Source organism: Protopterus annectens, chromosome 14.part0, assembly GCF_019279795.1.
Source record: "Protopterus annectens isolate FY-2018-M chromosome 14.part0, PAN1.0, whole genome shotgun sequence".
In the NCBI taxonomy this organism is placed as follows: domain Eukaryota; kingdom Metazoa; phylum Chordata; order Ceratodontiformes; family Protopteridae; genus Protopterus; species Protopterus annectens.
In genome coordinates this window covers 52,176,532-52,202,095 of record NC_056748.1, presented here as the reverse complement: position 1 = coordinate 52,202,095, position 25,564 = coordinate 52,176,532, and the positions used below count along the sequence as shown (strand labels likewise).

The window sequence follows — 25,564 nt, the reverse complement described above, 5'->3', positions numbered from 1 at the left end:
AATAACTGAGCTGAAGTGGTAAGACCACCTGAGAACAGTGGTGTCCATATCAGTTTTACAGGATGCTCGGGGAAGCCAATGCCATTATAGATCTTGCGTGTAGCATTGACATCAGCTAGCACGCTAAGATGACCTGTGTAATTTGGAAAAAAACTTTTGGGAATTATGCTTCACTGTTAATTAAATTCTGTATGTTATAACTGTTGATATACTGACAGTCTACAAAGACACATCATTGCAGCACAAGCATACCTTCTAACAAGGGCACCTACCTTACCTGACAGATGTATGGCATTACTGCATCACATATTCTACACTATTTAATTTCTCCAAGTCTTTTGGATTCCTAACACCATGACAGGAATTGACCCTATTCCTAAGTCAAAGTATGATTAAAGTTTGTGAGATTTGTATTGTTTTAATCTTTGATGTTAGCCAAAAGAACTCTTCGCAGCACCAGCAACGTGCCCAGAAATTACTCTTTCTGTAATCCATAAGGAGTTACACATATCGGTAACATATCTAAATTAAACTGTAAATTCTTTTCTATGAGACCCATTGCTCATTCTACTCTTGGAACTGTCTGGGTATCCTTCTTCCACACCGCCCTGGTTTCTGCCTGCAAATCCTGGTATTTTATGACTTTTTGATTATCTGTACATAAGACACTGTTAATCATTGGGTATAGCAGTTTCAATGATGAATGCTACTTTTGTCTTTTTTTCATGGATTACTATATCTGTTTTTCTCCCATCTATTTTTTGAATTGTTGGTAATGGGTGATCCCATGTGATATAAACTTCATCATTCTTTATAATGCTTGTGTTTGTGTGTTTCCAATGCTTCTCAACTACTTCAATACTGTAACATTAGCACAATCCCCAATGAAACACTCAACACATTATTATGCCTTTCAGTACACAAGTCTTCTGCCATTAGTGTATGACACCCAACAGTAAGATGTGCGACTGTTTCTAGTTCTACAAAACCTGCATTTGTCTGTTTCTCCCACATGCTCAATGGACTTTGCAAACCAACGTGTATGTAGTCCACTATCCTGGGCCGTCAATATTAACCTTTCATCTTTTGGTTTAAATTCACCTCTCCTTAACCATTCCTGCATCAGATCCTGATCAAAATGAGGTTGTTCCAAGAGTTTTCTATAGGTTCATGGGTGAGTACTAGGCTAAAGGCCCTGGAGCCTTTACAAGCCTAGCCCACAGAAGTGCCCTGGCATTGTGCCGTCCGACGTTAGTTCCCAGTGCCTCTATCAAGTGCAGCCACTGGAGTGATCCCTGGAGTGAACATTCTATTTTCCCATCCACTCTTCAAAATTTCTCTTGAAGACGGCCAATGAGGTGCTCTGCTTGGCATGTATGGGAAGTCTATTCCAGAGAATGGGTGGTCTCTGAGTTATGAATCTGTCCCTCCGGCATGTTCTGTTGATTCTGGTAAATAAGGTTGAGGTCTCTGGAACGTGTGATGCAGAGGGATTGGGATTTCTTTACATGGAGCATTTCTAACACAGCTGGGTCAGATATGGCTTTGTAAGTCAAGCAGACATCACCTTTTAGTAGACGATATGAGACAGAATAGCTGGAGTTTTTTGACTCTGTCCATGTAGGACATGTGTTTAAAGCCTAGGATCCTCTTTGTGAGGTACTTTTGTGGCCTTTCCAACTGTTGCATGTGTCTAGTGAGGTGCATGCCAAATAGGGCACTATACTCGATGACTAGCTTAATGAGGGAAGAGTAGAGAGAGATGATGACCTCTTTCTTCCTGGATGCAAAACCCTTGGAAATGAGACGTGCCAGATAGAAGGACTTTGTGACCACAGTGGCAATGTGGTAGGTGAAGGAGAGGTTGCTGTCAACCTGTGTCCCCAGATTTCTTATAACGCCTTCAGTGTTCAGTAGACTCCCATCGATGTGGTAATTAGTGGGAACTGAGTTTTTCCCAAAGGGGATGATGACGAATTTTTTGGCATTACACTTAAGGCCATAGTTTCGACACCAGTCATTGGTCTCAGTGAGGCCTTTCTGTAGGATGTCTACATCACTTGAGGAGATAATAATGGCTCCCAACTTACAGATGTCTGCGAACTTGGTCAGCCAGAGTCCCTCTGCGTTGGCCTGGACTTCTGAGAAGTATTTATTTATTTATTTTACATTTGTTGACCAGACTAGTCTAACTGGATAATATGTCCATTTTCAGTAGAGACCCGGGGAGAAAAGCTCCAAAAGTAACACAAAGCAGTAATAAAACACAATCTTAACAATAAGCAAAATAATAAAGGATTGTAGACAGCAATCAAAAGCAGTAAAAATAAGAAGATACACTAATATTAGCCAACAGGATAAAACATTTCTTTTACAATATGATACACTGATAAGTTACAGTAGTTAATACATGATGTTCACAAAGGTAGTTAGTTTAAGTTTTCTAGTGTACAGTTGTGTCTTTCAGAAATAGCAAGCAGCATTGACTTAGTGTACATGTAAGAACATGAGCAGTATTAGTAGTGAAGGCTGGTGTTTAGTCAGGGTTACTGCAGGGGCATAACCAATGTGTTTTGAGGTGTCTTTTTAGATTTTGTTTGAAGAGAGGTAGGGAAGGAAGTGATGTTAGTTCAGTAGGTAGTAGGTTCCAGTTTTTTCCAGCTGTGTTAGAGAACAGAGAAAACCCTGCCAGGTTGTTGAACTTGCTTATGTTGACTAGAAGTTTGCTTGAAGAGTGTAAGCTGTTGAGATTTTTGTAGGGGATTATAAGGTTTGAAAGTATAGGAGTCTTATTAGGTTGATTTAGGATCTTATCGGGAATGGTAAGTTGGGAAAATTGCAGTTGGCTTTGTAGTTCGAGCCAACCTAGCTGCTGTAGATTCTGGCAGTGGTGGGTTCTGAAGGGATTCCCAGTGGCAAATCTAGCAATGTTATTATAGGAGTTAGCTAATTTGAGAAGATTATTTTTTTTAAGTTGGTATATATGGGTGAGGCATACAGAAGAGTTGAGATTAGATGTGAGTGGGCAATTGTGGTTCTAGCTGTAGGAGTTAGGAAGATTTTGATTCTATATAGGGAGCCCATTTTTCTGTTTACAGTTTTTATAGTGTTGTTAATATGGCTATCAAAGTTAAGGTTATTATCTATTGTAATTCCTAACAGTTTGGTGGTAGAGTCGGGGGATACGAGGGTGCCACTGTTAGATATGACCGTGAATTCTACAGGGGTGGACTTGCTGGTAGGAGTAAAGAGTAGGAGCTTAGTTTTTTTGGGATTCAAGAGGAGGCAGCATTTCAAGAACCATGTCTTCACTGTGTTAAATACCGTTTGAGTCACAGATTGCAGTTCTGATGAGGCGTTGGCTGAACATATGAGCGTAGAGTCATCTGCATATTGTATACAGGTGGTTTGAGGAATTGCTATGTGTAGGTCATTAATGAAAAGTGAGAAAAGGAGAGGTCCTAATATTGAGCCCTGAGGGACTCCCAGGGTGACTGGCAGGTGGGATGATAGATTGTTCTCCTAGAGTACTGCCTGCTGCCTATTGCTGAGGTAGGAATTGAACCAATGAACAGTGTGCATGTCAAGGGAAAGGGATTTGAGAATATTTATTAGCAGAGGGTGGTTTGCCATATTGAAGGCTTTTGAGAGATCAATGAAGAGTGCAGATGAGGGGATGATGTTATTACGGTTTCTATTAATGGAATCAGTGAATGATAGGAGGGCAGTAGTGGTACTATGGAATGGCCTAAAACCATGTTGGCTATTAGCTAGTATGTTATGTTGAATTAAATGGTCAAGTAGTTGACAGTGAATACATTTGTCCATGATTTTTGCTAAGGGTGATAGTAGGGCTATAGGCCGATAGTTAGAATAGTCATTTGAGTTACCACCTTTGTGTAGGGGGATAATGTGAGAGATTTTCCAGATGTCTGGGATAGTTCCCTCATTAATGGTTCTGTTTATAAGGATGGAAATGGGATTGGCTACTACTCTGGCTGCTTTTTGCAGATACTCAGATGGCAACTGGTCAGCAGAAGGAGTACAAGGCCTGAGTTTTTGGATAATTTTATAGATGTAGGCGGTAGAGATGGGTTGCAGACTGAATGTAGGGAGAGAGGAGGGAAAGCTTGAGCTATCTGGGGATAGCTGACTGGTAAGAGATTGTACAGCTTCTGTGAAAAAGGTATTGAAGGCATTAGCTGTTTGATGGGGAGTATTATGATTAGCCCCTTGTGGGATTGGTGTGCTGGAATGCCCTGGGTGAAGGAGTCTATTGATACTCACCCAGAACTTTTGAGGGTTATTATGGTGGGTTTGCTGTAATTTGTAATAGTAGTTCTTTTTGTCTGTGAGTATAGCTTTTTTTGTTATATTTCTCATCTGTCTAAATGTTAACTACCCCGAGATATTTTTGGTAGTTCGCCACCTAGCCCAAGATTTATTTCTGAGTAGGATTTTTTGTCTGGTTTCTTTTGACAGCCAGGGGGCTGGTTTGGACTTAATCCTAATAGAACGTTTAGGTGCATGCTGGTCAAGGATAGTTAAGAATTTAGAGTTAAAGTATTAAACAGCCTCTTCAAGTGGGAGTTTTTTTTTTAGAGGGTTCCAGTCACAAGCACTGAGCTCACTTTGGAGTAGCACTGGATTAAAGTGTTTGTTGGTCTGTGAAATCCTATATGTGGGGGGGTTGGAAATTTCATTCTTTTGCCTGATAATGTAGGTCAGTGAGTTATCACTTACACTGTCAGGTAAGGTTCCTACCTTGTAAGTTTGGTGATGTTTATTAACAAGAATCCAATCTAAGGTGCTCTCTTTTTTGTTTGGTTGGTTAATTCTGGTTGTGGAGTTGATGGTTTGAGAGAAACCATGATGGTTAATATGGGAAGTAGGATTTAAAGGATATTGACACATTTCCAGTCAGTATCGAAGTCTCCTAGTATTATTGTTTCTTGTGGGTAGGTTAAGGACATCCAGCTTAGGATATCCTCTATAGTATTGGTATTATTACCAGGAGGTAGATAGATACAGATGATGTATAAGGATTTACCGCGGTTGAGTTGGACTTTGGAAATAAGGACTTCTGCATTATTATGCTGAGGAGGGTTATAAGGTAAAGAGGTGATTTGTAGCCCATCTTTATATAGAATTGCTACTCTCCCACCCTTATGTTGTAATCGGTCTTGTCTCAGTATATTATACCCTGGAGGAATGATTTCATTATCTTTAGTTCCAGGTTTTAACCATGTTTCAAGTCAGACATAAGATGTCAAAGGAGTGAACATCTAAGAGGGCATGGAGATGGGCAACTTTGTTATTAATACTACAAACATTGAGGTGTGCTATTAAGAGTGAGTTGGGGAGTCTAGCGGGGGTAAGAGGGATAAAAGGATTGGGGCTATGAGAATCAATTGTAGCGACATTGGCTGGGCCAGGGTTAGGATGAATGTCACCATCTTTTAAGGAGAGTTTTAGTCTTAGCGTTGGATTATTTATATTAGTAATTTGATATTTAACTTTCCTTACTATAAGATTGTTGTGTTTAATGTGTATGAGTATATGGTATTTGGCTAGCAGGTAGCTAGGTGTAGATGTGATATTTATATGTTGAAGGGAGAGAGTAAGTGTTTGTATGGCTGTTTGTTTTGGAGGGTAGTGAAACTGAATGTAATTCAGGTTTTCAAAGGAGGTAAGGAGATAGGCTGAGGTTAGAACAGATATGAGTGTGGCTATGAGTAGTAGTTTAGTTAGGGTAGTGTTAGTTACTGTCGGCATGTTGCTACATTTGATTACTACTAGTGTAAAGGAGGTACGAGTAGAGTAAGGTAATGTTGAGAGGTGTTGGATATTGTCTAATTACTCTAAGAAGGGAACTTGTGAATGGCTAGGTAGAAAGAGGGGTGTGGTTCAACTGTCTAGAGTGGTGGGAACATCTGATAGGTAGGATGGGGAGGGGGGAGTGGTTAGCAAGTATAAGTCTAGGATCACTGGGGGTGGATGGGATTTGGGGGTAGGGTAGGGGAGTGGAGTGAGCCCGTAGGGCGAACGGAGCAGTTAGAGACAATTCAAGTCATAAATATCAGAAAGAACAGTCAGTGAGAGGACCCAGGATGGATCCCTGTGGGATTCCACTCGTGAATGGTCGGCAGTCTGACTTGGAGTCCGCTACTTTCACACTGTGGGTACTATCTGTGAGCCAATTTGCAACCCATCTAGTGATACAGGGGCTGATGCCTAGTTTGGTGAGTTTATCAATAATTCCTGAGTGGGGAATGGCATCAAAGGCCTTGGCCATATCCAGGTAGACTGTACGAACTGCCCTGGCCTCATCCACAGCTCTGGTGACCGACTCAAAGAAGTCAACCAGGTTGAGCAGGCATGAGCTACCTTTCACAAAACCAAATTGAGTGGGATCTAGAGTTTGGAGATTCCCTACATTCTTGTTAATTAGGTCCATGATGATGCGCTCCATAGCTTTACATATTAGACTCGTCAGGCTAATGGAGCGATAATTCCCAGGGTCTGTAGTCACTCACCCTTTATGGAGAGGGATGAGTGTAGCAGTGCGCCATTCGGTAGGGACAAAGCCTGAGGTGAGACTGTGACTGAACACGGTACACAGATGCCATGCCAGCTCACTTTGTAGTTCATGTAGAACACATCCATGGATATTGCTGGGTCCCATGGAAGCTGTATTCTTGGCCTTAGACAATGCAGCTTTAACCTGTCATGCAGTAATGATGGGTGCCTGGCATTCCTCCAACATTGTAATTGGTCCTTTGGGGGGGGGGGCAGAGAGAAGCTGGTACTGAATCTATCAGCCAGTATGCTGGCAACATCTGTTGGTTCAGTATAGGAGGTACCATTGTGCAGTAACTCAGAACAAACCTGGGTATTGTCATGGAGATTCTTGATATAACTATAGAAGGCTTTGTGGTTGTTTTTAGTGTCTGCCACAATTCTGCCTTCATAGCTGGCTTTAGAGGTTTTGATGAGGGATCTCAACTTTTTGTTGAGGCTAATAAGGGAGTTTTTCCAGTCTTCTGACTTCACCTTTTTCTGTAACAGTTTCTTCCTACTGCTGTAGAGTTTATTAATGGCAAGGGACCACCAGATTGGCGTCCTTTTTTTTTTTTTTGGAGGAGAGCATCTTGGTCCTGTTGGGTAAGGCTAGTTCCATGCATTTATGTATGTGTTTGTACAATGCATTGGTGTATGACTCGGCAGTCATGCATCTATTTTCCATTGACATGGGTGCCGTGAAGTTAGCCACCTCTGTTTTTAGACTGTTTTATATCTTTAACTATATTTATAACTTTTCCACATTTCTTGCCTTCTCATCTGATCCTTCTCCTTACATTCTTTCTTTTGTTTTTTTGGCACATTCAGTTGCTGCCTGGTTTTTGTCTACTTCTGGTTTGGTTTCTATTTCCGCTTGACACTGACATGCTTCTGTTAAACTAAACAGGGAAGTTCTCTTAGACTTGTTCTTTTCATGCTTCAAATCTTTCACTATGTTTGGATCTGATGAAGTCAACAGATAAGGTTGCAATCCTACAGCTGCAGATCTATACATGTAGTCAATTTCAAGGAGGTCCACACCTCCTTCAGAATAAGGGATTTATAATCTTGGTATACACTATTTTTATATATCATTTGGTAAGTGTGAGGCATTTTTCTTGTTTTCCTGTCCATATTCTACTGTCAGCTCTAATACCAAACCATGTGCGCCAGGCAGTTTCTAGCACTAATAGCCAGGATGCAAGAAGTGCACACCATCGTCTTACTGAATCTCTCCACCATAATGAATTAATTGTCATGAAAAACACTGTCAAATGTAGCTGCCTATTTTTTTTTAATAGTGTAGACAAAAGGGGCTCTGTTAATGGCTCAGGTTTAAAATTTCAGTTTAGATCCTGCATGTTAGGGAAGACTTGATAAATCTGCCTTTTCTGAGCAGGACACATGTCAGGAGGTTTGCTAACAGCTTTTTATTATGCTTATTAATTGGGTACAAGGTCAAAATTGCAGACAACTCAAAAATAAAAAACACAGTTTGGCTAAAATGAGTAAGTACAGGGGATGGTGCAGGACGCTGCTGCTTTCATATGACGAAACATATGCCGAATGATTTTGCAGAATAACCCAGACAAAGGGGAACCAGGAAGAGCTGGAGGAAAACACGCCAGAAGGAAGAATGGCACTAACAAGTACAAAGTAAGAAACAGACAAGGTTACCTCACCAACTACAGTTGTTGTCACACTATATAAATCTGTTTACCTTAAGGAGTCCCGAGGGCTGGTGGTTGGAGTGGTTTGTTTTGATGGAGGTGTCACTGTCCCTTCATCCTGCTCACTCACAGTGTCAATAACAGAGTGACTGTCGGGTGTGGTTCCCCCGCTACCCTGAGAAGTTGAGTGACTGCTTGCTGATTCTAGATGAGAGCTGGCAAAAGAGAAGAAAAGTAACTCATCAGCTCGTGCAAAGGATCAAGACAGTACATCACCTAAACATTCATCAGCAGACATGCGCACATGCATGCATGCACACAAAATCTTTTATCAGCTACAACTATCCATTAATCAGATGGCTCATTTCTTTGCTTTACATTTTACACTGACCTTTTCATTCCCAAGCTATCTAATTTTCTAACAACTACTGAAGCTGGTGCAGAACTCCTTGTTTTTACTTCATTAAGCTGCCGCTCCCTTTGCATGCCTATTGTGGCCCACTTCATTTCATGTTCAGACATCTTTCATTTCCCCACCAGAATTTCTTCACTTGCTGACTATACTCCCCAATTTTCAAGCTTCCGCTCTGTCACATCAACACATCTGAGATCATACGACAAAAGCTCAACAAGAACAGCTTGTATACTATAAGCTTAAGTGTATACATAACTCATGGTACCATACCTCTCAACTGTACAGATTTTTGCAGAATGTCCAGATTTTTGCCTCATATGATTTTGGTGTGTTCCTCGTAAAATCTGTATTTTTCTGGCAAATAGCTGAGGACTATGAAGTAATTAAATAATGACAAATATTTGAGTTTAAGACTCCACATCCTTCAGAAAATTCAAGTTAATGCAAAACCTATTATTCTATCAACTTTCTAAGTTTGCAAGAGCAATATTTAAAATCTGTCCCTATTTGTTCCCCATCATTTTAGGCTTTGTCCAGATTTTTTTCTCTAAGAAGTTGAGAGGTATGCATGGTACATATCCACACTAAACCCATAATGAAGACTTCACCCCCTGCAAGCCCCTTTTCTTTATTACTGTAACTCACAGGACAATACATACTGAAGACAAAGCAGTTAATGTCTTGCTTTATCTCCTGTTAACTACAAGACTGGATACTATGCAGTAACACAGAAACACTATCTCAACTGTGTGTCAAATAACAGAAACATGACCAATTTATAATTTGAGCTGCTACAATTATATTAATGCAACAGCAGTATGAGCTCAGGTGACCTAAGCCTTCCTCCGCATTTCCCCTATAATTCATTTTCCTGCCAATGCTTTAAATCTTCATTACTTCTACAGTTTTCAGATTCTTCTATTTCAATTAAAATTCTTTATCTACTAAATAAAGCACAAAGACAAACCAATAAAACATAAATGTATACTGGAACTGGAAACACTCTACCAAAAAAAGGAAGAAAGAAATATCATTGTCCAAAAACATTTAATCCACTTCTTAAAATAAGCCCTTTTATTTTACAAACCATAAAACTTCCTCAGATACTTCCATTTAAAAAAAACAGGGTTTAAATAGGATCAAAAGACCACATGAAGATCCATTAAAATTTAAAGTCCCAACAGCATAAAATTCTTAAAACAAATACACACAACAGATCAACAATTTCCTCACCAGACAGGTTTAAAAAAACATTTCTGCAGCAACAATACGGGATATTTTATTCCTTAAAGGACACAGAAAAATAATAAAAATTCAAAATCATTACCTTTCAAGTGTTTTTAACATCAGTAATGGCACCATTGTAATACTATCATTACGTCCTGGCAAGTTATATGCATTAAGCAATAACTGCCAATGTAATTCTTGTTTATCAAGTAAAATTTTCATTTCTAACATCATATACGTGTTTATAAACATGGTCATGAAGTCTTTGTTTCGTTTTCCCAACATACAAACTTTGACATAGTTGACAAACTGCTTCATATACTACACCCACTGTATCACAGTTACATTTACCTTTTACAGCAATCTTATTATTAATAGACACTTTGTGACATACCAAAATATGTTTACATAAATTACATCTATCACATGTTCTCATATTAGGCTGAACCTAGGATATAAGAAGATTCAAGAATGTTTTTCAAATTAAACCCCTGTCTATACATTATAGTTGGCGCTACTCCGACTATAAAATACATTAACATCTTTCTTTAAGATATTCCAGTTCTTAGTCAGAATCCACTTAATAGTGCTACTATCCAAGTTAAAACTAGTTATAAATGCATTTGCATATCTATTACAAAAACTGTCCCCTTTTTCTGTCATAACTTCCTTCCATTCATTACTAATCCACTCTTCAGACGTATTAAGAATTGGAAAGAAGTTACCGTTTTCTCTTTTCAAACTTACTTTCTGCATCAATTCCTTCACTAGAAATTCCAGGAAGCCTCTATTAAAAAACATATTCATTAGTATATCACATTTCTCATAAAATTGCTCATCTAATGTTATCATACAAGCTGCTCTAAATGCCCTTTAACTACTTCTCTCTTTTACGAGAAGGGGTGTGCACTGGTGAAATATGTGCGTTCAAATATTTTGGCTTCCTATAGATAGCAGATACATACCTGTCATTAACAAGATCTTTTCTACGCAAAACGTCCAGGTATGCTATCTGCATACCATTAACATTATATGAGAAAGTCACGCAATTGGTACTCTCATTAATATATTTCATGAATGACTGAGGTTTTTCCTCACTGTCCTGCCAAATGATAAAAATATTGTTCAGGTAACGCAGGTACATCCTAATACTATTTTTGCACATGATATGGATCCCCTTCCATCCACAATGGGATGCACTGGTGGATTCTTTATGAATTTTATGCACCCCAAATGGGTACCACTGTAATACTATCATCAGCAGCGAACAAAAACTGCAAAAAGTACAGTTTTGTACCTACTATAAATGTAGATGTTCGAGTGTTCACCCTGCTGCAGTCATCACACTTGGGTTATCCTGTCATCAGGCGGTCCCACAGTCGGCCGGAATTCCAAAGTCTTGGTCCGGCGTCGGTTGCTGTCGCTTCTTCCCTGACGTCAGTACGCCAGGGGTACATATATTGCATCCAACACCACTTTCTTCAGTTTTTCTTGCCCCAGATGTCAGGTGCCCCCAAAAAGGTGGTCAGTAATTAGTACCAAATTAAGCAATTTTTGCACAAACACAAAATCCCTCCAGCTATAAGCAAATACATCAGGAAGATATTGTAGAGATTTTGCCAGTTAGATCAGAGGGGATGGAGGAAGGGTAACCTGGACTGCAGCAGGGTGAACACTCGAACATCTACAATTATGGTAAGTACAAAACTGTACTATGTTCATCGTGTTACCCTGCTGCAGTCATCACACTTGGGTAGAATCCCAATGCTAAGGAAGGTTGGTGGAGTCATACAGGGTTAGAGGAGGCTAGAAGGCCCTGCAGAACTGCAGTGGCGAAGCCAGCTCTAGTCTTAGAGTAAAGTGGTAAGTGATAGTGTTTGGTAAAGGTGTGTACTGAACTCCAAGTTGCAGCTTCCAAAATCTCCTTGGTTGGAACCCCCCTGAGGAAGGCTGTAGAAGTAGCTGTTGCCCTGGTAGAGTGGGGCCTAATGGTAGCAGGAACTGGTTTTCCATGATGGGTATAGCAAAAACGAATGCAATGTCCTATCCATTTGGAAATGGTTTGTTTTGATGTAGCCTTCCCTTGTGAAGCTGTAGCACAGGATACAAAGAGCTGGTCAGATTTTCTGAAAACCTTAGTTTTATCCAAGTAGTAATGAAGTTGCCTGTGAATGTCCACGGAATGCAGGAGTCTTTCTCCTTTGTTCTGTGGATTTGGGAAGAAGGTGGGTAAATGGATGGTTTGATTTAAAGCCACACTGGAAACCACCTTAGGCATGAAGGAAGGATTAGTTCGTAGAGAAACTCTGTCTTGATGGAAAATGAGGAAAGGTTCCACTGCCATTAGTGCCTGCAGCTCTGACACTCTTCTAGCTGAAGTTACTGCTAGCAGCAGGGCAGTCTTCCATGATAGAAACTGTAGATCTGCAGAGAAATCTGGTTCAAAGGGTGGTAGCGTAAGTTTTTCCAGAACAAAATTGAGGTCCCATGTTGGTGTAGGTGCTCTCCTGGGGGGGCCTAATGTTTTTTGCCCCTCTGAGGAACTGCCTTAGAAGTGGATGTGAAAATAAGTGTGGATCCATGTTGTAGTGGGCTGAAATAGCTGATGCATGGATTTTAATGGAGGAAAAAGAAAGTCCTTTGTGCAACATCTCGGTTAAATACTGTAGAATCTGAGGCATGTGAGGCTGAAGTGTGTTTTGGCCTTTAGCTTGGTTCCAGGCGCAAAACCTTTTCCATTTGTCCAAGTAGGCCTTCCTGGTGCTGGGCCTCCTAGCTTCCAGAATAACATCCATAACTGCTTGGGAAAGAGGAGCTGGCTGGATGCTTAGGTGATTTGCCATGCAGCCAGATTTAAGATTTTGAGCTGGCTGTGAAGAATCTGATTGTTTTGCAGTGTGAGCAAATGGGCAATTTGTGGTAAAATCCAAGGTGGGCCCTGGGCCATATTCCTCAATAGTGGGTACCAGTGCTGGCGTGGCCAGTCTGAGGCTATGAGTATTAGTCGTGGTCTCTCCTTTCTGACTTTCAGAAGCACCTTTGGAGGGAAGGCATATACTGTCAGGTTTTTCCAACTGAATGAGAGTGCGTCCACTTTCCAAGCTTGATGGTGAAGTGTCCTTGTGCAAAATTTTGTTAGCTGATAGTTTTGAGGACTGGCAAACAGGTCTATGTCTGGAAGGCCCCATTTTTGAGTTATCATTGCAAATACTTGTGGATCCGGTTTCCACTCGTGGGGATCCATGATGTTTCTGCTGAGGTTGTCTGACAATGTGTTCTTTTCTCCTGGCAGGAATTGAGCTTGTAACTGAACTTGGTAAGCCAGAGCTGTGTTCCACAAGGTCATTGCTTGCCTGCATAGAGGGTAGGAGTGTGTACCCCCTTGTTTGTTTATGTACCACATTACTGTGGTGTTGTCCGTCCTTATTGTAAGTTGTCCTGGATGTCCTGGATGTAATAGATTCTTGAAGGCTGTCAGAGCATTCTGTACAGCTAGCATCTCTTTTTGATTGATGTGCAGATTCCTTTGATCTGCAGTCCAGATGCCTTGAACGCACTGTCCTGCCATGTGTGCCCCCCAGGCATAGTCCAATGCATCTGTTGTCATAGTTTGCCTGGCTGGGGGCAAGGTGAAAGGCTGACCCTTGTTGAGGTGACATGCCTGTGACCACCATAGAAACTCCTGTTGTAGGCAGATATCATTGTGTCCAAGCTGTGGCTGTGTTGAGACCATACGCTTTTTAGGTACCACTGTAATTTCCTCATATGCAGCTTTGCAAATGATATTAGTAGTATGCAAGATGCCATGAAGCCCAAGGCCTGCAGAATTTTTCTTGCAGGAAGTTGGGTCTTTGTTGCCATTGTTTTGAAATATTGAGTCAGCTGTAGTTGTTTGTCTGGCGTCAGATAAGCCTTCTGGGCCGTTGTATTCAAGCAGGCACCCAGGAATGTCATATTTTGTGAGGGTACTAGTTTTGATTTATTTTAGTTTACTGTGTACCCCAGGCAACTTAGAAGATGTTTTACAAAAGCCAGATGTTGTAAGAGAATGTCCTTGCTTTCTGCTTGGATGAGGCAGTCGTCCAGGTATGGGTATATTTGAATTCCTCTTTGTCTGCAGTATGCAATTACTGGTGCCAGGCATTTTGTGAAGACCCTGGGCACAGTAGATAAGCCAAAGGGCAGTGCAGAGAATTGGTAATGGGTTGAACCTGCAATGAAACGGAGGTATCTTCTGCAACTTTGTCTGATAGGGACATGCAGGTATGCCTCCTTGAGATCCAATGTTACTAGCCATGCTTTCTTGCCCAACATGGGAAGAAGCTGCTGTAGTGTTAGCATCTTGAATTTGGGTACTTGTAAGAAGGTGTTTAAAATTGAAAGGTCCAGAATTGGTCTCCAGGCATTGTCCTTTCTGGGCACTAAAAAGAGTCTTGAGTAAAATCCTTGGCCTTGCTTTCGTGTAGGTACCAGTTGAATGGCTCTCATGTCCATGAGAGCTGTAATTTGTTTTTGTGCCTCTGCCCATTGATTTTGTGGCAGGTTTGGCATTCCTCTTTTCATTGGCAAGGTGTGAAAATGGAATCTGTATCCTCGTGAAATTATGTCTAGGACCCATTTGTCCTTTGTGACAATGTGCCAGTTGTCTGAAAAAAGTGCGAGTTTTCCTCCCAAGGGGGCTGCCAAGAGAGTGTTGCTTGGCCAGATGAGGTGCAAATCATTGAGTTTGCCTTCTGGTAGTTTGGGACCTGTCTTCTCCTCCCTTCTGTGTTGCAATGCCCCATTGTCGAGGTTTGTATTGGGCTTGTGGTTGGCCTCTGCCTCTTGGACGTCTATATTTACCCCTCTGTGGTCTGTTAGTAGCTGGAAAGGACCAATTTTTTGTTGGCCAATTTCTGCTGAAGCGAGGGGGCTGTACCTGTAGAAAATCTTTGACTGTCTGCATAGATTTTGCTTTATCCTCCATTTTCTTTAAGACTTCTTCGGCTTTAACTCCAAAAAGAACATCCTGCTGTAAGGGAGCATCTAGAAGCTTTGCTTTAACATGATCAGGCAGAGTGTGTTCCTTTAACCAAGCATGCCTACGTATAACAGACCCAGTGACAGCTGCTCTGCAGGAAGCCTCCAAAGAATCAAACCCACATTGTAAAGTATGTTTGCCCACCTGTTCAGTTGCATGCTGATATTTTAGCATGTGAAATTGGCAATTTAGTGCCCTCATAGCTAGAGTGGCTGAGGTGTAAACCTTTTTCCCCCACCTGTCTAGTGCTCTGGAGTCTCTTTCAGAGGGTACAGGATTTTTTGCCATAGAAGCCTTAGCCCCTTTGGGACCCTGGGAGATAGTCTCTGGATCGGCAACAGGGCTTTTATAAAGGAATTTGTGGGAATCAGGCACTCTACAGTATCTGTCAGGTTTGGCTGGAGCAGGAGGCAGAGAATCTGTGTTCAAACTGGATTCTAAGTAAACATCATCCACAATGTCTAAAATTGGGGGGATGGTAAGTGGTCTGTGCTGGGGGAGTAAAAGAAACTCTCTGAGACTTTTTTTTGAGTCAGAGTAGTCCTGACCTTCCCAGTGAAAATGTTCCCTCATAGTGTGTAAAGTTTCCCCAAAGGAGTAGTCTTCAGGAGGAGAAGCTGAGGGAATAGAATCCTCAGCATCAGAATCTTCATAAGGGGAGAAGGAGTAATCTTGGTCCTCAGAGGAGCCTGAGGAAATAGACACTTGATCAGAGGAGGCATAATCTTCCTCTTGTCTAGGCCTTTTGTCGGGTGGGGGTTGGGAACCCCTGACTAAAGAGATCAAATCTTCAGCCATTTTGAGCATCTGTTTCTTAGGCATGGGGCCTTGAACTGGAGACTGAAGTGCAGTCTTTGTAGGTTTAATAGGAGTCTTAAGCTTAGGATACATTTTTATGGTAAGCGTCGTCGGTCTGAAAACGCCTTCAGAAACCGAAGGTGTTTCTGCAGCACCGACATCTCTTTCTGCAGTGTCGTCGGTAGGGGCTAAACAAAATGGCTGCGTCGGCCTAGCACTCTCCACCAAAGGCTCCGAAGCGGTCTCGGGTTCCAGATCAGCGGTAGTCAGGGGCTGCGTCGGAGCCTCATTGAAGACCGGTGAACCAGAGACCGGTCCAGCAGAGGCCTCGGAGTCTGGCATGGGTCTAGGCTGTCTGTCCTTATCCTTGCGTTTTTTGTGCACGCCGGTAGTCGGTTGCTCCAACGGCATTGTGTAATTAAATTTTCTACCGAAGTAGTGTCGTGCGAAATCAAAGCGTCTTTTTATAGTACACTTATTAAACCTAGCACAAAAACGACAACCAGTGACGTTGTGGTCTGGGCCTAGGCAAGGTAGACAGTAAGAATGAAAATCCTTATGAGGTATTTGCTTCCCACAAGAAATACAATTGTTAACTTTTTCTGACATCGGTCTGAGGCAAGAAAAGTTTCCCCAATGGGGTACTTAGCTTTATTGAAGACTTAGGATCTGAAATTCGACTTCGAAAATCTCAGGTATCGGCCGACCGGCACTTGCGAACTGCTTCTTCTTCAGGTACCACGCGGCAAGAAAGACTGAAGAAAATGGTGTTGGATGCAATATATATACCCCTGGTGTACTGACGTCAGGGAAGAAGAGACAGCAACCGATGCCGGACCAAGACTTTGGAATTCCGTCCGACTGCGGGACCACCTGACGACAGGATAACCCAAGTGTGATGACTGCAGCAGGGTAACACGATGAACATCATAAAAGCAACAAAGGCCAAAAACTTGAAAGAGATAGAGTGGATTACTTGCATGAAGTAGCTTATCCCCCTCCACTAGAACCCCAAACATGGGGTCTGAAGAATTTTAGGGGGAGGAATGAGCAGTGAACACCCTACTCTAATGGTAATCAGTATAATCAAAATACTGTTAACAATGGTCTTGAGGAGAATGATTGTAATACTTCTAATAATTACATCAGGACACCAGAAAATGATGAGTATTTTCCCCAGTTCAGACATTCGCAACAGTTGAGGGAGAGATACCAATGGGGTTCCAATAATCCACATGGGACCAACAGGATTCCTTTTACAAAGACAGGCCTCCACAGTATGGCCAATCAACTCGAACAGATTATACAACAAGGAAATAGATTTATAATGTGAATGCAACGGTTTGTTGAATCGGAAAAAATGAGATTTTAGCTTCGTACTTTAACCATGGCCCTGGTAAATTTACAATTTTATGGATTTAAACATTGATTTTACATATGTAGCTTTATTTGCGAAAGGGTAACATATTTGTTCCAACTAGAAAAGCAAAAATAATGGACATTTTAATGGACTTTATATACTCATAAGCTTAATTTTCAAATAATGTTTAATAATATGACTAATGCTACTAACTTAAGAATTTCTAGCATTTTATCCCACCCTTGCATCCCTTATTAGCTACTTATGAAAAAATATATGAACTTGATTTTAGAATGAGTCTTAGAAAAAAAATAATAACAATTATAACAACAAAAATAGAAATAAAAACAAACATAGCAAAAAAGACTGAAAATTTTTGATTTGTTAAAGAACAGAATATGACAGCAATGAAATCTGATAAGGTGGGTAAGGTTGGCGATGATGCATAACAATGAGTACAATAAATGTATGCAAGAAATTGTGGAAGGGAAGGCATACACTATTTCTAGTAGAAATTAAATTAACACAGCTTATTATAAACTAAGGGGCCAATTATATGGACTATATAGTAGTTCGGTGGCTAAAAAATGGAACTCTGTCCCTACTAGCATTCAAAACACATCATCCAAAGCCTCCTTTAAAGACCTCATCAGACAACATCTCAAGCAAAGTTGGCAGTGCCATGATTGCTCCCCAGGCTAGTGAAAGCGGATAACATATACATACTAAATCTAGAGCAACTGATGATAGTTTTTCAATCTTACTCACAAACACTGGCTAATCTACAATGTATGTACTGTACCTGTGTACTATGTATGTATGCTACCTACGTTCCAAAGTTCAGCCGTACACCACAAATCTATTACTTACCTTTAATTTTAAAATTAATATTTTTTTGATTGTTCTCTCCACTGTAACTGTTTGTGCAGCATACCACTGTAAAAACATGTCTCTTGTAATTTGTGTGTATACTGATCATGTCTAAATAACTAAATGTGTCTGTAATTTTTCTTTGTGGAGCTTTTCTCCCCGGGCCTCTGCTGAAAAAGGGCCTTTTCGGCTCAGTCAGACACCCCCAGTTAACAAATGTAAAATAAAATAAATAAAATAATTAAGTGATATGTACATTGAAGGAAGAGTGAGTATAGATAAATTTAATTATTTAACTAGCTCATCAATCCTTCCTAAGTTATTTGGGGTACCCCAGATTCATAAATGTATAGAGAATCCACCAATGCATCCCATGGTGGACAGAAGGGAATCCGCATCATGTGCTTGTGCTAAGTATTTGGAAATATAATTAAAACATCTTCTTAAGGATGAAATTAATTTATGTAAGGACTGTGGCAATTTTAAGAAAAAAAATAATAAATTCAAGTTTTATAACACTCATATTTGGGTGACAGTGGATGTCAAAGATCTTTATACCATTAATCCCCATAGTTTAGGTATTACATGGTTTATGGAATACTTGGTAAGGAAAGGGGTTTCTCAAGATAAGATGAATGAATGCGAAGAACTACTGGAAATCATTTTGAAAAATAATTTTACAGTTTTTCATAAAGAGGGTGTTGCAATGGGTTCACTGGTTGGTTCCTCACTCACAAACGTGGCTATGCTACAATGGGAACATCTTTATGTGCATAATAGTCAGTTCAAGAATAGTATTAGGCTGTACCTGCGTTACACTTGGATGATATTTTTACCATCTGGCAGGACAGTGAGGAAAAACTTCAATCATTTATGAAATATATTAATGACAGTACAGATTTCTTGACTTTCTCATACAATATTAGTGTTATGCAGATATCATACCTGGATGTTTTGAAGAAAGATCTTATTAATGAGAGATATGTATCTGCTATCTATAAGAAGCCAACATTTTCAAACACCCTTTTACATTTCTCCAGTGCACACCCCTTCTCACAAAGAGCAGCAGTAATTAAAGGGCAACTAGTTAGAGCAGCCCATATAACATTAGATGAGCAATTTCATAAGGAATGCGATATATTACTGAATATGTTTTTTAATAAAGGCTACCCAGAATTTTTAGTAAAGGAATTGATACAGGAAGTAAGTTCAAAAAGAGAAAGAGGTCATTTCTGTCCAATGCTTAACAGATCTGAAGGGCAGATTAGTAATGAATGGAAGGAAGTTATGGCAGAAACAGGGGACAATTTTACTAACAGATATGCAAATGCCTTTATTACTAGTTTTAACTTGGATAGTAGTACTATTAAGTGGATACTGACCAAGAACTGGAATCTCTTAAAGGAAGACTACATGGCACAGTGGTAGTGTTGTCGCCTCACAGCAAGAGGTTCCCCAGTTCGATTTTTGGCTGGGATGCCTTCTGTGCAGAGTCTGCATGTCCTCCCTATGTTCATGAGGATTTCCTCCCATGTTACAAAGACATATGTCTAGAGAGTTTTTCCCCTGGCCTACGCTGAAAATTGGCTTCATTCCAAGTCAGACTTTCCCGGTAAACAAATATTAAATAAATAATAAACACATAAAAATATGTTAATGTACTTAATAAACGGCATTAGCACCAACTACATTGTATAGAAAGAGGTTTAATTTGACAAACATGCTTGAGTCTTCGCATGTCCCAGTCAAAGTTCAATATAATATGAGAACATATAGCAGATGTAATTATTTAAACATATTTTGGTATGTGACCAACTGTCAATTAATAATATTAAGATTGCCGTACAAGGTAAATTTAACTGTGATACAGTGGGTGTAGTATATGGAGCAGTTTGTCAACTATGTAAAAGTTTTTATGTGGGGAAAACGGAATGAAGACTTCATAACTGTGTTTATGAACACACACACATTATACTTCGATTCTCAGCTTGGGTTGGGAGTACCTTCTGTGTGGAGTATGCATGTCCTCCCCGCGGTCGAGTGGGCGTTCGAAAGACATGCATTGAATGGGCGTGCCTTAGTTGAAGGTTGGGTGTCGGGCTGGCAACTCGACACCATAAAAAAAAAAAACAACTGCCAATCATTAGCGGACCGGAGTTCCGCTGTGGCGACCCCTAACTGGGAAAAGCCGAAAGACAAACAACAACAACATTATATTAGAAAAGGAAAAAAAAGCATGAATGTAATTTGGAGGCATATTAGGGACAATCGAGATAATTTGTTCAAGTTTTTAGTATTGGAAAAAGTGTTATGAAATACTGGGGGGGGGTCCATGTTCAATTTTACTTGATAAACAAGAATTACACTAGCAGCAATTGCTTAATGCATATAATTGGCCAGGACATAATGATATTATTACAATGGTACCATTACTGAAGTTAAAAGCACTTGAAAGATAATAATTTTGAATTTTTATAATTTTTCTATGTCCTTTAATGAATAAAATCTCCTAAACTGTTACTGTGGAAATGTTTTGTAGATGTGTAGGGTGTGAGGAAATTGCTGATCTGTTGTTGTACTTGTTTTAGAATTTTATGTTGTTCGGACTTTAAATTTTAATGGCTGTTCATGTGATCTTTTGATACTATTTAAACCCAGGTATTTTAAAAAATGGAAATATATAAGGAAGTTTTGCAGTCTGTAAAATGAAAGTGCTTCTTTTAAGAATTGGATTAAATGTTTTTGGAGAATGATATTTCTTTCTTCCTTTTTTCAGGCGAAGTGTTGTTGTTTCCAGAGTACGTTTTTGTTTTAAAGTTATTTAGCTGCTATCTACCTGCTTTCACTACCACTCATTTTGCTGCTTATATGGTCAGATATAACTTTTTTCTATTAAAATTCTGATCTGTTTCTGGGATCTACAGTGCTCTTGGCTCATCACTTTTCCCCTGCTTTCTCTCAGAATCAGTTTTGCTCAACCTGTACTTCTCTTTACTTAAGCCTTTAGTTATCTGAATTCTGTCTGCGCTGTAGTTTCATTCGTACAGCTGCCAACAGTTATTCATCTCACTGCTGACTTTATCCTTCCATCCATGCTAAAGAGTGACTTCCTACTTCTACAGCAACCCCATGAACAGTCACCACCACCCACATAGTTTACTAAGCAAGTAGGGAATAGAAGTAAATTGCCAGGATTTTCTTCTGCATCACATACACCACATGCCTAGGTAGGGATAACTTAGATTTGCTAATCCACCAACCCCATTTTTTTAAACATATTAATTAAATTGTATTTTGCATGGTGACATAGGTACACATACATTACTAGAAGACAAAACGTAACATTTTTCATGTCATATATACATACGTTTTTACAATCATTCACTCCAACATTACATTTGCTCAGTTCTTGCCTTTCCTTAAATGCACCTCCAACATTTGCTATTTACCTGAAGAAAGCAATTCTCTGAAGTCTGCTTGGGGTATAAAAATACCTGCACGAACACTTTGAAGCAAAAAAATCCTAAACCTTCTGGACTTTGATGTAGACCTAGGAGGCATACAGATGTCCTGTCCTGTCTTTGTTCCTTTGTAAACTGCCTTTCCAGTATCTCTCTTCTCTATCTTTTTTAACCTCCTCAGATTGATTCTTAGTTATCATGCAATATTTACATACCCTGCTAAGTGTCCCTTCTTTAACAGGAGCTGCTCTATCCTTAACCAAAAATGCTATCAGATATAGTCTTTCATTTAGAACTGCTCTACTCTATTATCAGTCCCTGGTAGTGAAGGTAGTCCCTAATCTTCAGTCCAACTTCTGTTTGGCCTCATCTCACGTCTATTACCTTTCCTTCTCTAGTAGTTTGCTTACAATACCTTGGTTCCTTTGCTAATTTTCTCACTCCTCCTGCCTATTTTCTATGCTCATGCTTAAGTCATCCCTATTAGTAAAATCTATTTTCTCCTTTCCTGTATCGCTTACTTCTCCGAATACTTTCTGCTACTTTATAAATATAACATTCTCTATGGCTATGGGTTATTTCCTTAAGGACCAACATCCAAATCCTTTTCTCTCCTTATTTATCAAACTCCCTCCCTGTTTCATCATCTTCTCTTTACACTTTGATTTATAAACCTTCTGCTTGTGTTATGTATATCAGCCTTAACTTTCTAGCTCTAATGTATCTCTTCAAATCAGGTAATCCTAACAGAAGTACAGTTTTGTACCTACCATAAATGTAGATGTTCGAGTGTATACACTGCTGCAGTCATTATACTTGGGTTATCCTGCCGTCAGGCGGTTCCCCAGTTGGCCTGAGTTCCAAAGTCTTGGTCCGGCGTCGGTTGCTGTCGCCTCCTCCCTGACGTCAGTGCGACAGGGGTATCCAACGCCATTTTCTTCAGTTTTTCTTGCCCCAGATGTCAGGTGCCCCTAAATAGGTAGGCAATTCCAATTGCTAATAAAACATACATAAGAAAAGCAAAAAACAACTTACAGCTACCAGCAAATACTCCCCATAGGTAGTAAGGGTAGAAGACATAGGTACGTACCAGCCAGTAAGAGGGGAAGGAGGGAGGGTAACCTGGACTGCAGCAGTGTATACACTCGAACATCTACATTTATGGTAGGTACAAAACTGTACTGTGTTCATCGTGTTAACACTGCTGCAGTCATTACACTTGGGTAGAATCCCAAAGCTGAGGAAGGGTGGCTGGTTCTATAAGGCATTAGGGGTGGCTATAAGGCCCTGCAGCACTGCAGTGGCGAAGCCAGCTCTGGATTTAGAGTATAGAGGCAGATGGTAATGCTTGGTGAAGGTATGTACAGAACTCCAAGTTGCTGCTTCCAAAATATCCTTGGTAGGTACTCCCCTGAGGTAGGCAGTTGAAGTGGCTGTTGCCCTGGTGGAGTGAGATCTAATGCTGCTAGGAACAGGTTTTCCATGGTATGTGTAGCAGAAATGTATACAATGTCCTATCCATTTTGAAATAGTCAGTTTTGAAATGGCTTTTCCCTGTGCTCCTGCAGCATATGCTACCAATAATTGCTCAGATTTTCTGAAAGCTTTGCTTTTGTCCAAGTAGAAGCGTAACTGCCTGTGAATGTCCAAAGAGTGCAGTAGTCTCTCCCCTTTATTCTGTGGTTTAGGATAAAAAGTTGGCAAGTGAATAGTTTGGTTTAGAGCCACACTGGATACCACCTTTGGCATAAAAGTAGGGTTAGTTCTTAAAGACACCCTGTCCTGGTGGAAAATGAGGAAAGGTTCCACTGCCATTAGTGCCTGTAATTCTGAAACTCTTCGTGCTGATGTTATTGCCAAGAGCAGAGCAGTTTTCCAAGGGATATATTTTAATTCTGCTGTGTTGGCTGGCTCAAAAGGAGGTAAAGTTAGCTTCTCCAAAACAAAGTTGAGGTCCCAAGTTGGAGTAGGTGCTCTACGGGGTGGTCTTATGTTTTTAGCCCCTCTGAGGTACTGTTTTAACAGAGGATTAGAGAAAATTGGTGGATCTGTGTTGTAATGAGCAGAGATGGCAGAGGCGTGGATCTTGATGGATGAGAAGGAGAGTCCTTTGTCCAGCATCTCAGTTAAGTATTGTAGTATCTGAGGAATGTTTGGGACAAGAGGGTCAAGGCTGTGAGCTTGGTTCCAGGCACAGAATCTCTTCCATTTATCCGAATAGGCTTTCCTGGTACTAGGCCTTCTGGCCTCCAGAATGACATCCATAACAGCTTTGGAGAGAGGCATTGCTTGCTTGACTAAGGAATCTTCCATGCAGCTAGGTTTAAGGTCTTTAGCTGGCTGTGTAGTATTTGTTTGTTGTGCTGAGTCAGCAGATGTGGGATTTGAGGCAAAATCCAGGGTGGTTCTTGTGCTAAGCTCCTTAAGATTGGGTACCAGTGCTGGCGTGGCCAGTCTGGTGCAAATAGGATCATCTTTGGCTCTTCCTGCCTGGCTTTTATGAGTACCTTTGGCAGGAGAGGTAGTGGTGGGAAAGCATATACTTGTAGGTTCTCCCAGCTGAATGAGAGGGCATCCACTTTCCATGCTTGTGGATGGGTAACTCCTTGTGCAGAAGTTTTGTAGCTGGCAGTTTATTGGGGATGCAAACAGATCTATGTCCGGGCTCCACCATTTCTGTGTTATCATTCTGAATATTTGTGGATTCAACTCCCATTCGTGGGGATCCATGATGTTTCTGCTTAAGTCGTCTGCCAGTGTGTTTTTGTCTCCTGGCAGGAATTGTTCTTGCAGATGAACTTGAAGGTTTATAGCTGTGTTCCACAAGGTCATAGCTTGTCTGCATAGGGGGTAGGAGTGAGTGCCCCCTTGCTTGTTTATGTACCACATAACTGTGGTGTTGCCAGTCTTTAGTAGTAGTTGTCCTGGATGCAGCAGGTCCTTGAAAGCTATAAGCGCATTTTGTACAGCTAGCATCTCTTTTTGACTGATGTGAAAATGCCTTTGTTCTGCAGGCCACGTGCCCTGAATACATTTGCCTGCCATGTGTGCTCCCGAGGCGTAATCCGATGCATCTGTTGTCAGCATTTGCCTGGCTGTGGGTTGTGTAAAAGGCTGTCCCTTGTTGAGGTGATAAGCTTGAGCCCACCACTGAAACTCCTGTTGAAGGCAAGGGATTAGTGGTATAACTGTTTCCAAACTTTGACAGTGTTGAGACCATACATTCTTTAGGTACCATTGTAGTTTCCTCATATGCAGTCTGGCATATGGAATTAGTAGTATGCAAGATGCCATGCAACCCAAGGCCTGCAGAATTTTTCTTTCAGGGAGTTGGGTCTTTGTTGCCATCAATTGAAAGTATTGAGTCAGTTGTCCTTGTTCGTCTGGCGTGAGATAAGCCATCTGGGCCGTTGTGTTCAAGCTGGCACCCAGGAATATAATCTCTTGTGAGGGCACTAGTTTTGATTTCTTTTCGTTTACTGTGTACCCCAGGCAACTTAATAACTTTTTTACAAACGCCAGATGCTTTAGAAGAATGTCCTTGCTCTCTGCTTGAATCAGGCAGTCATCCAGGTACGGATAAATTTGAATTCCTTTCTATCTGCAAAATGCAATTACTGGTGCCAGGCACTTTGTGAAGACCCTGGGCGCAGTAGATAAGCCAAAGGGCAGTGCAGAGAATTGGTAGTGCATTGAACCCGCTATGAATCTGAGGTATCTTCTGCAGTTTTGTCTGATAGGGACATGCAGGTATGCCTCTTTGAGGTCCAAAGTCACGTGCCAAGCTTTCTTGCCCAGCATGGGAAGAAGCTGCTGTAATGTCAACATTTTGAATTTCGGAACATCCAGGTAAATGCTTAGAGATGAAAGATCCAGAATGGGCCTCCAGGCTTTGTCCTTTCTGGGTACCAGAAAGAGTCTTGAGTAAAATCCTTGTCCTTGCTCCTGTGATGGTACCTTTTGAATAGCTCTCATATCCATGAGTGCTGTAATTTGTTTTTGAGCCTCTGCCCATTGATTTGGTGGCAGGTTTGGCATTCCTTTTAACCTTGGCAGAGTGTGAAAGTGGAACCTGTAACCTTGAAATACAATGTTGAGAACCCATTTGTCTTTGGTGATCATTTGCCAATTGTGGTAGGAGAGTGCCAGTTTTTCTCCCAAGGGGGCTGCCAAGAAGGATTT

General features: G+C 40.7%; 1 protein-coding gene across 1 annotated transcript in view; it reads right to left on the bottom strand.

Moving 5' to 3' along the window:
- Positions 1–25,564, bottom strand: part of DLG5 (discs large MAGUK scaffold protein 5) — a 3,463,687-nt gene that overhangs the window by 759,139 nt on the left and 2,678,984 nt on the right. Inside the window, exon 25 of the mRNA XM_044055764.1 lies at positions 8,282–8,446. Coding sequence (XP_043911699.1) covers positions 8,282–8,446 — 165 coding nt within the window. The remainder of the gene's footprint in view (positions 1–8,281; positions 8,447–25,564) is intronic.